The 13885-nt window shown below is 44.4% G+C and overlaps 1 protein-coding gene across 3 annotated transcripts; it reads right to left on the reverse strand.

The window, feature by feature from the left end:
- Positions 1–467: 467 nt before the first annotated feature.
- On the reverse strand, positions 468–12046 carry LOC120798120 (aspartyl aminopeptidase). Of its 3 annotated transcripts, none has more exons than XM_040142163.1 (15): positions 11901–12046; positions 11377–11467; positions 9700–9788; positions 9146–9259; positions 7738–7863; positions 7339–7463; positions 7055–7139; positions 6518–6625; positions 5784–5861; positions 5372–5452; positions 4346–4506; positions 3858–3897; positions 3603–3704; positions 2160–2327; positions 468–813 (listed from the first exon to the last, which is right to left on the reverse strand). In XM_040142163.1, exons 1-15 carry the CDS (start codon positions 11904–11906, stop codon positions 763–765), a joined length of 1425 nt encoding a protein of 474 aa, XP_039998097.1. In that variant the 5' UTR covers positions 11907–12046; the 3' UTR covers positions 468–762. The 3 variants fall into 3 exon arrangements, with proteins under 3 accessions (XP_039998097.1, XP_039998100.1, XP_039998099.1); XM_040142166.1 differs by lacking the exon at positions 11901–12046 and adding an exon at positions 11767–11886; XM_040142165.1 differs by lacking the exon at positions 11901–12046 and adding an exon at positions 11720–11854.
- Positions 12047–13885: the final 1839 nt, after the last annotated feature.

The raw sequence follows: 13885 nt of genomic DNA on the forward strand, positions 1-13885 counted from the left end.
CCTCCATTTTCTGCAGAGAGCTCTGCTTGTTTCAGGACATCTATCTCTAGAAAACGATGCAGGCTGCATTAGGCGCCAGGGGGATTATTTCACCCCGACAGAAACCTCTGCTCCTTTCTAAGATAAATACAGCGGACTACTACTTTTTTTTTTTTGCAGCGTGGAGCTGCGTCCTTCTCCCTGCATCAGGATGTGGCTCATATGGATCTGAAGTGCATCTCGTTCTGCCAAAAACCTGTCGAGACACTTGGCAGAGCAGCACATCTGGCTCGTCACCGCGTCGCATTAAAACCCGGGGGAGGTGAAATCAAATTACAGCAGCCGTCCCCTGCTGCAGGATGAGACCTTCCAGATTGACAGTCATTTGTGTATTTACTCCTTTTGCTTTGTTTTGTCAGACAGAAAGAGGAGACAAGAGGAAAAATCTGCAACACTGGATGACTCAAAAAAAAAGGAAAAAAAAAAAGGACACTTTTAAGTATTTTATTATTTTCTAAACAATTTCATGTCATAAGAAAGATCAAGAAGTGCTTGTGTGGTCTCTGAGTGATTTTCATTGGGAGTATAATTACAGCATGTCGGGTTTTAACATGGAGGTTTTCTCAACATCGTCCACAAAAGAGAAATCACAGTTTTTAAAAAAAGGATTTGCCATTTTCAACACAAACAGCACCATTTTTAATGTCCACACCCTTTTGCATCAGTATATGTTGAATCCTAATGCATTCTTATGTTGAAAATGACGTGTGATCCTTCCCGGCTCTAATCGACGACCAGTGTGCTCCTCACTGCGGGGAACAACTCGAAGAAACCCTGCAGGGGGAAGCAGACAGGAAGTCAGGATGGAAAAATAAATGGCAAATGTGTCAAATATGTAGAGGGAATTGAAAAAAAAAAAAACCTGTGATGAACAAGTGTCGGGAAACACCAGCCGGTGAGAGAAAGGTAGAAGCGATACGGTTCATTTAATATCTACACGGCAGCTGGAGGTTTCGCTTTTATCAGTGTGAACGCACAGTGTTAATGTTTCGGCCGCCGTTTGTGTGCATTTTATTTTTTAAATATGTGTTAAAAACTCTTAAACCCACAAAACGAGGGAACCAAGGCTCTACCGGCGCTCTGACATGTTCACACGCGTTTCCTGAAGCAGAACTTAGAGGTGCCCTGTGGAGTTTTGTTCCCATTCAGTGAAACGAACCCATCGAGTGCATTTCCTTCCTCATGAAACATTTGCAGAGTCGACTTAAAAATAAATAAATAAATAAAAACCAATGTTTTCGTCCATGCTAGGATTCTTCTTCTTCATCGCTACAATTCTTTGCGCGTCACCGCCACCACAATCGATCAGTGAAACAGTGTTAAAGTACCAGCAGGATGTGAATCACACGTCCCGCCCTCTCGCAACGTGTGCACAGTGCACGCAAAACGTAAAAAACCCCAAAACAAAACACTGCTCCGTTGTGCCGCTGCCGGTCCCTTTCATGCGAATGCACAAAAACTCCATTAAAAGGCTCCTCTACAGTTTTATTTTTTATTAGCAATTCATCTCACACTAATTTTTTGATAGTCTATAAAATGTCAGACATTTTGTCAGTCCTTCACAAGTCTCGTCTTGTCCGACCGACAGTCCAACACCCAAATATATTCAGTTTACAATGATATACAGGAGGGAAACGCCACAGGAAACTCCCACTTGTGAAGCCGGAAGCAGAGAACGTTCTGCATCAAAACTGCCGTTGGGTTTTCACTGCGTTGATTAATTTTCTGTCCATCGACTAACTGTTCCAGCTCTACCCAACGGTGCTGCAGGAAATCCTGACTTGAACAAGCTCCCTCACACTCAGTTTCTGTTGAGACCGTCAGATGCTGAGTCAAACTCTGGGGTCGTTTTGAAGAAAATGATTCTTATCAAATGTCAGTGGGGGTATAAAATAAGGAACGTAAACAGCTGGTTTGGAGAGAAAACCTCCGAAAACAAAGCGAGAACTTCTCGACTCCACGTGAGTCTGTGCTTTTCCTTTCTACTGCGCGATTCAAAACTACTTTTTTTCCAAGAAGGAGCAGCTCGTAACAAGACGCTGCTGAAATAATCCTAAAGAAACGTCCCTCTGCTGCACCGCTGGGAGAAAAGGCGTGTTTGTTTAACAGACTGGGGTTACCTTGAAGAGGGTGGTGCTCTGCAGGACGCTGGAGGTGCAGCACATCTCCCTGATGGAGTGCATGGAGAGCTGCGGAGCTCCGATGTCGACCACGGGGACGCCGAGGCGGGCGGCCAGGATGGGTCCGATGGTGGTTCCACACGGGCTGTCGTTACGGACCATCACATCCTGCAGAGGAAGAGGGGTCACAGGTCAAACCATCTGAAAGTGATTGCAAGCACAGAAGCTTCTCTTAATGACGTCTGCCTTTCACCACCTGGAACGTTTTCAGTCACTCACTCACCCTTCCACAGGTGACCTACGTGCCCCTAGTGGCCACTAGGTGGCGGCGCCGCAACGTCTAAAAACAACCAGGATTAATCAGTTGTCGTCTGAAGCAAAGAATCTTAAGTAAATTAACATATTGTCCTTAACTCTGTCCATTTTGTTTGCTACCAAAATCTCTTGAACCCACAACATGACTTGAAGGCATCACACAGATCTCGTCACTGACATGATTTAGTGGCAGGTTTCAGGAAGCCAAATAAATCAGACAGAATAAATCAGTGCAGAGGATTTCGGTCCTTGTACGACCACAATAAAACAACAAGATAAAACCACTAAAAAGTCCAGGACTTCCTGCCTCACAGCAAAACTTAGTTTTTTATTTTGATAAGGACGCAAAGATTTGGCGAAGATCCGATCCGACTGCATTTTTTTTCCAAGTTCAACTCATATGTGGTTTACGAGCACTGGTACCAGCTTAGATTTAATGTTTAACTCGCTGAAATGCTGCTGAAGCTCCTCGGGCGCCTGTGTCTCTGCTGTTATTACACCATCACTCGACGCGACGCACACAAGCTCTCCCCGGGCGTTATCTCCTGTTCTCCATCTCAGAGGCAATTTAGAGGCTTTGTTTGTGGGGCTGGAAAAGGATCATGCGTCCTCTTCCATTTTACCTCCTTTGTTTCCCTTATTGTGGATCTTGTCAGTGATTCTGAAGAGCCCTGTGCAGGAATGTAGCGTCACATGGATTCTCTGTACTTTCCATCATTACTGCAGGGATTTCTATTTGAAAAGTTTCAGGTTTTTTTCCCCATGACTAGATGTGATATCTGGTAAATACTGATTAAAGAAAAATACCTGCTCCCTAACTTTTTGTCCGTTTCTGACACTTGCAGCTCCGGAGATGACAACACGTCTTTCAGCATCTGTGCAGTCACCTCGATTCTTATGATAATGTCAATAAACTGCCCTTCTTTTTGGCCGCGAGTCTTTATTTCACACGTCGATTCTTTTCTTTTCCTTTTCTGCGTCGTCCCGGAGCGGTCCGCCACGTTGCTAGGAGATCTGCGTTCGCTGCCAAGCGACTCGAGACACACAAACAAATGAAAAGCTGCCGAGCCTCCACCTGCAAACGCTTCATCTATAATCACACAAACACACACACACACACCCAGTTACCTGCAGAGGCACACCAACCCGGCTGGCGACCTCTCTAATGATGGAGGCGGTGACGGCCGTGGTGGCGTAGCGCTGGTTGCTGTTGAACTTGATCACTGGGCCCTGAGAGGAAAACGACATCGATAAATGTGAGCCTGAGCTAAATTCCCATTAGACTGTTACTATTATACGACCGGACAGCTTTTATATCTTGTGGTCATGAAGGAACATTTTCAGGATTTAAAAAAACAATAATTGACAAATAAATCTGTTCACCTTGTGGAAAGCTGGTCGGTGGTTCTCTTCGTGCTTCTCCCTGGGAAGACATTGTCAACAGCTCTCATCAAAATCAGAATCGGGAATTACAAACTGAAACCCAAATGATGAGGCTGACGGAAGCCTCCCCACGGCTGATTACAAATTATGTACAATGACTAACGTGAACGGATTTTTTTTTAGTGTTGTGCCCACAGGATCAAAATAAAAAACGGCATTGTCTTATCTGTTCTCCCCTGAAGTGTGATGTGCGATTGCAGTCTGGTTTCTGAATACAAAAAAAAAAAACATACTCAAACTGTCACTTCGTAATGAGAAAAGTGTTAAAGTTTGTTCGAGGCTTTGGACCGAGGATCGCCAGTGATCACCCGGTGAAAATTCAGGCGTAATCGTCCACAGCTCAATGAAACAAATCATACTAAGCAGAGATGTCCTGTCAGTGAAATGTGGACAGCAGCGTTACGTGTCCCCCCGTCGCCCATACTGACTGGTAGTTGGGGTGCACGGCGTGCGCCATGTCGGCGCTGATCATGAAGGAGAGCGGCATCGCCTGCTGGAAAGCGGTGAGGTTGGAGGAGGAGGCGGCCAGGCGGCTGAGGGTGAGCTCCGTCAGGTTGGACTGGGCACCCTGAGCGCTCTCTGACCCCACCTACAGGACACACCGATACACTGTCAGTGAAACCCACCAAAAATAAAAAAGATAACAGATAGTTTGTTCAAGTGTTTCTACAGTCATTGTTGATTAATCTATTGGGTGTTTACTCTAAAAAACGCCTTAAAATGGTGAAAAGAAGTCCGTGAAATTTTATCAGAGCCAAAGGAAGAAATCTGCAGACGTCTTGCTTTGTCTGACCAATGGTCAAAAATCCAAAGTTATTCAGTTTACAGTAACAGAAAAAAAGAGAAAAAGCAGAAAATCATCACGTGAGAAGCCACAATCGGAAAAACGCTTTCCGTGGTAAATTACCTGAATGATTCACTGGTAAATTCATTTTCGAACAGTTTAATCATTTCAGCGGGAGCTTCAACAGCTCTTGAGGTAAGTACTTCGTTTTGTCAGGCTTTGCCCCAACTCTCTCCTGAAACCTCCACCTTTTGTCAGCCACGACAGCAGTGGCGATGGTACAAATCGCTCGCCCACCGTCTCGCTCGCATTGTTATAAGCTGACGGAGTAACGGGAACCAACCAAAAAGCCGTGAGGAGTTTCTGTTTTAAATCTCATCAGGTTTGAGGCAAACCGAGGCTTCTAGACAACTCCAGTTTTTCACTGCGCTGCCTGTGGATGTGAAGCGTTTTCAGGAGACGAACTGAACACTAATGACTTCACTGGTTAGGGATCACCCGTCACTGAGAGTTGGGAGTAAAGCGACAGCCGCTTGGGAGACACTGAACGCAGCACGCCAAGAACCAACCGTCACGAGGCATTCAGGGTCTAGCCCGTTTTATCGTCAAACAAGACGAGCAGCTCTCCCAAACTACGCCAGACGGTTGACGTGCCTCTGTCAGCACTCACCTCCTCGTTGTCGTAAAGGGTGACCATGCGGACGTTGGGATCGTTGGCCAGAGAGTCTCCGGAGCAGGAGCCCACCAGCCCCTGAGAGAGAGAACACGGTCAGAAAGATAGAAAGTGAGCAACGGGGCGTTGCTCCTAACTAAACAAGTGAGGCTTTCTGTACAGGAGTAACCGCTGTCAGTAAATAAACCGACATGTAGGAACAAATGAGAGAAGAGAGTCCCACTTTCTGGACACGGACATCGTCACAGTGAAACGTTTAGAAAACAAACAAAAAAATTAAACCAGACTAAAGAACGAGTAAAAGCAGATGTATAAGAAGAAAGTAAGGCTCTGACAGTAAAGATGCATCTATCTCTGACACCAGGTTGCAGGTGATGCGATTGGTGGGCGCGCAGGTGCTGAGTCTGACCTGCAGGGCGCAGTAGCAGCTGTGGAGGTTGTCCAGACGAGGAGCGTAAATGAACTCCTCATACACACCTCCCAAAGCCTGCGCAGAGAGGAGGAAAATGAAAGGGGGACGAAAGACGTCTAGTCGTTAATGCCTTCATTCGGGTCATACATTTATTTGGCAATAAAACCTGGAACCACGCACAGATTTAAAGATAATTACTAATAATGCCGTTAAATCACAAAGTTTACTTATTGTTTTATCTTTTATTTTCTGTTTCTTGTCCTGCTGAAATTCTTAACTTGTCTTTCCGCTGATCAACTGAGTCCTATTTTGATATTAAATAAACCTGCTGCATCAGGACCATGTACCCAAACACTCCAGTGAGTCTTATTCCAGAGAAATAAAGTTTCATGTTCTGCTGCAGTTGTATTTGTCGCCGAAAGAGAAACTACAAGCCGTCATCTGTGACAGCGCTGAGGAAACACGCCCAGCCCTACTTGGCCTTCAAAGACACGCCAGATTTTTACTTTACTTCAACAATAAAACATTTTTGCATGAATGGACACGATTTTAACAACTCTGCATTAAATCAGAGATTAACATGAAAACTCCCGACAACTTTTCCTCGGTTCTGTGCCAGTGTTACAAACAAAATTTGAGACTGTGCTGGTCGCCTGAGATCACCGCTGCTTTAGGGTGTAAAATTGGATTATTGCATGCGACAGAAGTCAATGGTTTACTTGCAGACTCACCGCAGGCTGAGTGTCGGCCAGACAGAGCTCAAAGTCCAGCAGGGCTTCAGGCGCGACGCCCAGCTCCGAGCACAGCACCTTCACCAGCGCCGGGTGGTGTTTCTCTGCCTGGGGGGGGGGGGGACGATACAGCACTCTCATTCTGGTATCAATCCTCTGAGAACCTCTGTTGGTGTTTATAACTTAAGCTGACGAGAGGTGTGTATTGTAACGAGCATCCGAGAAAACAAAGCAGCTTCGCCATACGTTTCAAAATTTTTTGAGGCCTGTAACTAAACTATCTGGAGATCTTTCAAGCTACTAACACGTCAAGATGCACCAAATTATGGCAGAAAAACTGCCACCATTTAGTGTTTCTCCATCTCTAAATAACCGATAAATTATCCTGGACTTTACAAGGCCAATGTGCCTTTGGGAAGACGAAAGAAAGTAAAGCTAACAGACTAGAAACTCGTCTTTTAAAGTTTCCCTTCGTGCCGCATGCTCCGTTATTACACAAATGCCGCCATATCGGTTGTGTGTGACCGTCGGTTTTACCGTGTTGGCAGCAGAGGCGGCGTCTCCAGAGGACGCGCAGCCGGTCTCCAGCTCCTCCTGGACGACCGTGGCGATGATGGGCACACTGAGACAGAAACACACGAACACACACACGATCACTTTGGCACAAACACCTCAGTTAATATTCGGCCAAACTCTGATCTACAGGCTCATTTTTTTCCCTGCTTTTATTTTTACTCTTTTCACCTCCCATGTGTATCTGAACTCAGCAGGTATAATATTTTTTTATTAAATCCCCTAAACCGCCGTGTGTTGTTACTGACAGGTGGTTTTCCTTGTTGGGGCCAAAGGAGTCGTTGATGTCCCGCTGCAGGTGGATGGCCAGGTGAGGGATCCTGAGCAGGGGCCTGGAGACGTGAACCAGCCGTTGGAGCAGCCTGCCGTCGCTCTGCAGGAGGACGATAACACTGTGACTGAACCGACAACCGTTAAGGCTGATAGTTATTGTTTTACATGTTTTCACTGAAAAACACAAGATTTTATAGAAAAGCAGTAGGTTACTTTAAACTGATATTTAAGAGAAAAATGAAAAAGTCTCAGAAATACTTTGATGACAAAACAGAAGTATTAATTGTACTGTAAATTGTTTACTAAGACTGAAACTGAATGTCGTTCAGCTACAGAAAACGTCCAAATAATAACAATAATAATAGTCTTGGTACCTTGACCATAACACGGCCGGCGACGGTCAGGTCACGGTCAAACCAGGTGTTCCAGATGCCGCCACCGTAGCACTCCACCCCGACCTGCAGACAGCCCTGCTTCGTCCTCTTAGACCTCGGCTTCACCTGGATCACAGAAAAATGAACAATCTGATGAATAAGAACCCGAGTCCCTGAATTTTCCAAAAAACGCAGCTCCCTCCCGTGTTTCGGTAAATTAATACGTTAGATTCAACACGTGCATTCAGTTTGATGTCAAAATTGCAATAGGACAGCTATTTAATGACAAAGAGATTTCAGGACAGCAGTACTTTCAAGAATGTTTCAATGTTATGAGCGTTATCCCGTTTAAAAGATGATCTTGCTTTTTTATTTCCCTGAAAAGAAATCGGGCCAATTCTAACACAACCTTTTTTTTAAGCGGCACAGGAAGTGATTCACATACTAGGCCTCCAGAGAAGAAGAATTTATGGTTAAGCTTTATTGTGTGGGTCCTGTAATTTATTAGGGATTTCCAAGAAAGTTTCCTGTGAAGAGGAATTTGGTTTTGATTGACTAAATACTTGCAGAGACAGTAGGGACAAAGATACGATAAAAGGTAGAAGTTGTTGATTTCCAGTGAAATTTCCTCTGGAAATCAAATGGAAAACAAAAGAAAAGTAAATATCCATCCATTATTCATTTATAACTAATTTACAACTTTGATCATCATATATATTTAATTTTATGATGTGACAAATGTCACTGTTTCTTAATGCTCATTTGTCCTGCTGTGGACGGACTGAAAGACTCCATATGACACTGGATGTGTGCTATTAAACACGGTTTGTTTCCCCTACAACTAGAACCATTTCTTTCCTATAAATGTACAGTTATACATCAGTCGCTTTCTGTGAAATTATCCGCAGACGTTGGACCTGTAAAATAAAGGGTTGTAGAATTTATCAGTGGCGAGAGGCGATGTTGAAAGTATAGGACACAGATAAGATCACAAAACAGGTCATCTTTAAAAACCTGTCATAATTTGACTCCCCATTCATTTATTTTTCTGCATCACGGCACAAACGGCAGACGCCGTTGGTCACCGCGACTTTGGCTGATCTGTGTGACGAAAACAGCCCAATGTGCTGCAACAGTTTGGGCCTCCACACGCCCACACATCTGTGGGAGAAAGTCACGTCTAACACAGTAATATTAAAAACCGTTCTTCACGCGTGACTCTTTCATGGCATTAGTGCCTGTACTCTGTCTCCTCTCACGTTTCATCCGAGTCCCTTCCTGTGTATCTTAGCTCACTTTTACTGCATGGGGGTTTCACATCCCGAAGATTCTGACTGCTTTCCCGGGGTGTAAAAAAAGGGAAAAGGCAGATGGGGGTTGGACGGGGCAGAAGTGGGCGGGCTCTCACCCGGAGGCAGGGGCTGTCTGTGTGGGCTCCGATCATGGAGAAACCGTTTCCTGGCAGGTAGCGTCCCCCCACGGCGAAGGCGATGAGGCTGGAGAAGTTTCTGGTCACAAAGTACTGCAGAGAGGGGGAAATATTCAAAATCACGAAAGGCTCGCCAAGAAGCAGGTGTGGAGATTCTCATTTAGCGCTTGAAAACTGTCTAAAATAATCATTCTAGTTTAGTTTATTTGTTGGTTGCACTGCTTCAGAAAAGGGGGCAAAATATATTCCCCTAGAAATTCCTCAATGTTTCCATTTTCTGACTTGACTCGACGAATACGTGTTAAAGAAACAAACCACTGTTTCCAAACACTGCAAATGATTTAACCATTGGGATGTTTTCCAAAGCGTTCAAGTCATCACAAATTTTGGAGTTTTGGCGTATGCACTCTGAAGGTACCAGGAACTTTGACATCGAGACACCGATGTAAAAAGCCGGATCCCATTTAACACCTAGCAAACTGACCGGCCGGCTCGTGTGGCCCTGCTGCAGAAGACCGCCAACCCCGACTCACCTTGCTGGCCGGCTTGATGTCCCACTGCTCCGTCTCCTTCAGCTCGATGAATCCCGCCTCCAACAGAAGCCCCCTGCATTCTTCAACCACTGCAGGGAGGGAAAGAAGAGGGGGAGGAAAAAGAAGCTCAATCTCCCTATTAGCGACATTTCTGTTCACTGCTGCACTGACTTTTATCGGGTTTTGGAAAACACAGTCTGAGTGATCACTTTTCCACTTTATCATTTGTTTCCATACGTAGAGACATTCCTACACAATTGGCTGGAATGAAATTTATAAACTACTGAGGCAGAATACACATGAAGTTAATTTTTTACTGCTTTTATGGTCTTTATTTGTTAGAGGCCCAGTCTGTGGGATGCCAGAGGTCAGCGTGCAAAGGTGAGAGACATGATGAAGAATCTGTTTCATCTGCAGAAACTCTATCTTATCTCAAGCTCAAAGTCACCTGTTGGACCGAACAGCGTCTCGACTTGGCACCTTGTTTTAACGCTGACACACGCACATCTCCTTTGTTTTCACATCACAGGAGAGGGAACTTTATATCGCTGTCTTCCTTATCAAACACAACTGCTACCTTGTCTGAACTGTTAATCTCGAACTGTATAGATTATAAATAACGTGTGAGTCGGTCAGCGGAACTTAAAATTGAAGAGAGTGTTTTAGAAGCTTTAGAACAAATCCACAGTGATGGTTTTTTGTCAAAAGGGTTTTTGTCGGAAAAGAAAGTTATAAAATATGACACTGTTAAATTTACCAGCAAACTTTAAGGTGTCAGATGTGACACACATTCTGTGCTGGAAAGTAACTAAGACCATTTACTTAAGCACTGTACAAAGGTAGAACTTTGAGGTATTCGTACTTCACCTGAGTACTCCACTACATTTATTTCATAGCCATAGTTATTAGTTACTTTTCAGATTCAGATTTAATATGTAAACACGTTTCCTATGAAATACTTGTTACAGATTAAGCTACCCAGCAGCAGCTAAAGTGGTTAAAGCTAGCTCTTCTTTGACAACATTAAAATGCTGCTCACACGTGAAAGACACACAATGAATCACTTTGACGCAACCACTTTGCTACTATTACTTAATGAAAAGATCTCAGTACTTCTTCCACCGCTGTTCTTGCTTGTCAGTTGTTTTCTGCTTTTATTTTGTCGAAAGTGAAGCAGGAGGTTAAAGAATCAACGAGGACTTTAATTACTAAACTGGCATTTCTGTTACCTTTTTTCTCACAGTTTGCATCAAAACTAATGCGAATTTACTTACAAATGCAAATTGTGTGTGTGTGTGTGGGGGGGGGGCTACATTCATTTATCCTGAAATTACATTTTTTTTTCAGTCAGACTTCAGTGTGTCTGGAGGTAGGACTGGGTCTTATTACCATACTGTTTGCACTGAGGGATCTCTTCGTTTATCGTCTACGGGTGTAATATTGTAAATTGATGAGCAGGACTGACATGACTCTTCCTGCCTGTCGTGTCGTTGAAGTGCATTGAAAATAGGCCAGAAATGTAAAGAAACATTTTGGAAGAACATTCAAAGTGCACCTCCACCAATGGTCAATGGTCAAGGTATGAGGAGAGTTTTGTAAAAGATGGGAAATGTTGTGTTAGTGATGAGGAGACAGCTGGAAAATTAAAGGGTAAATGCTCAGTTTTCCAGACTTTACCGTGATATGGAGACACCCCTTTGTTGACAAACTGCAGAAACTCTTTGGCAGCGGATTGCACGGCCTCCTTGGAGCTCTTCATGATCAAACACTGAAAGAAAAAAAAAAGGACAAGAGTGTAAAATTATCACAAGGAATGAGACAGCAAACCTAGCAGCTAGCAGCGATTAGTTCCAACGTCGGACAAAGGTCAGGAGTTTAGACCCTTCCCTGATACTTTCCGATAAATCAGAGATATACACGAAGAAGCCTCCGGTCAACGATGTAAAAATAATTATGAAATGACAGATACTTTGCTGATAAACTCTATTTTAAAGACTTTATTGTCGCGTAACAACCGGACTTGTCCGATAAAGGATGCAGCGGCTGTGAGCTTTGCTAGCTTCTTGCCTCTTCTTCTTCTTCTTTCTCCTCTGCTTCCTTGCTCCTCTTCCTCTGCCGGCCGAGGTCAATGCAGCTCTCAGTGAGGGAGCAACACGTCCACGTACTGAAGCGACATTAATAATCATTTTTATCGCACTTACCTGCATTAATTGGACTTTCAAAGTCTGAACTCCGCCGCCGTGCGACAGGAAAGACAAACAGATCCGGATCAGCTGAAAGCAGCAGCAGGAGCAGCAGCAGCAGAGGGAGAGAGAGAAGCGGCGACTGTTTTCAGACACAGCGCCACAGTGACACCCAGCGGCCAGGCGGTGCATTACAAGCTTTTCATTTATCGCTCCAAAGGGGGAGAGAAGTGTTGCAGCTGCACAGTAAACACTTCCTCTACACGATAAAACGCATCAGCAATTTGACAGAGCGTTTTAAAAAAGCATATGAAAACCAGCTGTGCAAAGGAGGCATGGTCCAGTATTGCGCATGAACCCGCGTGGTTAAAATAAATAACTGTAAGAGTGGCAGAGCATATTTAAAAGAATCTAAACAATAAAAAGGGGGAAAACCAGCTGTGAGAAAAGGAAAAAATGTCCATAACTTATACCCAAATAAAATAAAGTAACTGAAATAGTAGTGCATTCACTAGCGGTCCATATTAGACATGAACCCATGTGGTTAAAACAAATGGTTTTGATTTTAATGGCAATAGAACGTCTTCCTGGGGGAAACAGTTCAAAGTGTAAAATATGTGCTGGGTCCTTCAGTATTCTGTGTTCTTGTCTGAGTATTATTATTACAATACAGTGTGACCTGCTTACTCTGAGCTCTTTTATCTGTATTTTTTGTGTGCTCTGTCTGCAGTCTGTTTTCTTATTATTGGCCGTGAAGCCCTTTGAACAGCACCAGGTTCCTCCATGTTGCTCTCTCTCTCTCTTCTCTACAGGCAAGCAAAAAGTCCCAGACGCAGTTCCATCATTGCCTCCGGTGTCCACCTACTTTTGTCAGACATTCACTGCCTCGGCCAAGAAATATCAGAAACAAAGACAACTAAAAAACTGGGCATCTGAATTTTAAAGGTGGAAATATTTGGACTGAATTCTTTCGTATGGGAGTTTTATGTCTGTGTTAGAAACCAAAAGTCCTCTACTATCACTATACGTCACTGTGGAGAGGAACAGCTAAGGGCCTAAAATCTACCTGGTGTGGACTGACTCAATGCCCCAGAACCTAATGAAACACCGATGTTGTGATTTTTTTCTAATTCCAACGATGAGAAATGATCAATTAAGCAGAAGTACCGAGGCAAAGTGTGTGTTTATCTTGAATCAGTCAATGAACCCTCCGTCTGTTGCCCATTGTTTTCACGTTTGTTTTTATTTTGAGCGTCTATGTAAAGGCCTCACTCTCTCTTTCTGACTCACTCATGTTAGTTTACTTCCAATCTCCGCCCCACCCCCGTGCAGCCGTTTATCACTGTGTCCCTACAGGAACCAGCCTTATATAGTCCTGAACGCCGAGTGGGTGGGAGAAGGAGGAGGAGAGTCAGAAAAACGGTGTTTACTTCAGCTGTCAGCTCGCATCGTCTCTCCCGCTGTTGAGGAAGCCCAGAGGGATGAAAGCACACGCGCACACACACACACACACGCACACACACACACACACACACACACGCACGCACACACACACACAATAGACATGCGGCGAGCAGCAGGCTGCAGCAGTGGGATTTGTTGAGCACACTGGGATCAAGTGGGAATTTCTCTAGATCACACCAGATACATCTCTGTACTTATAATGGTTTAACAGCAGCAGCACATTATGAGGACCGTGGTCTCACCATGCCAACCCCTGGTCACTTGGCGTTTGGTTGTTCGACTGAAGCCCCTGTAGCTTTGGCCTCTGCCTGCAGACACCACAGCGTGGCGTCCATGAAGTCCAAGTCCCAGCCAGAGTTTTTCAGGTTAAAGCGTCTAATTAGGGTCTGTTTTTTTTCGGCGGAAGGCGGTTACAAAACCGTTGGCAGCAATGTTTAATAGCCGCTGTTGTTCAACATCTAAACGTCATCTCCGGCGCTATGAGCCTCCGCAAACTAAATAACCCATCGACTCCACCAAAACCAAAACTACCTGGGCGA

Source organism: Xiphias gladius, chromosome 13 (genome assembly GCF_016859285.1).
Source record: "Xiphias gladius isolate SHS-SW01 ecotype Sanya breed wild chromosome 13, ASM1685928v1, whole genome shotgun sequence".
Taxonomy (NCBI): domain Eukaryota; kingdom Metazoa; phylum Chordata; class Actinopteri; order Istiophoriformes; family Xiphiidae; genus Xiphias; species Xiphias gladius.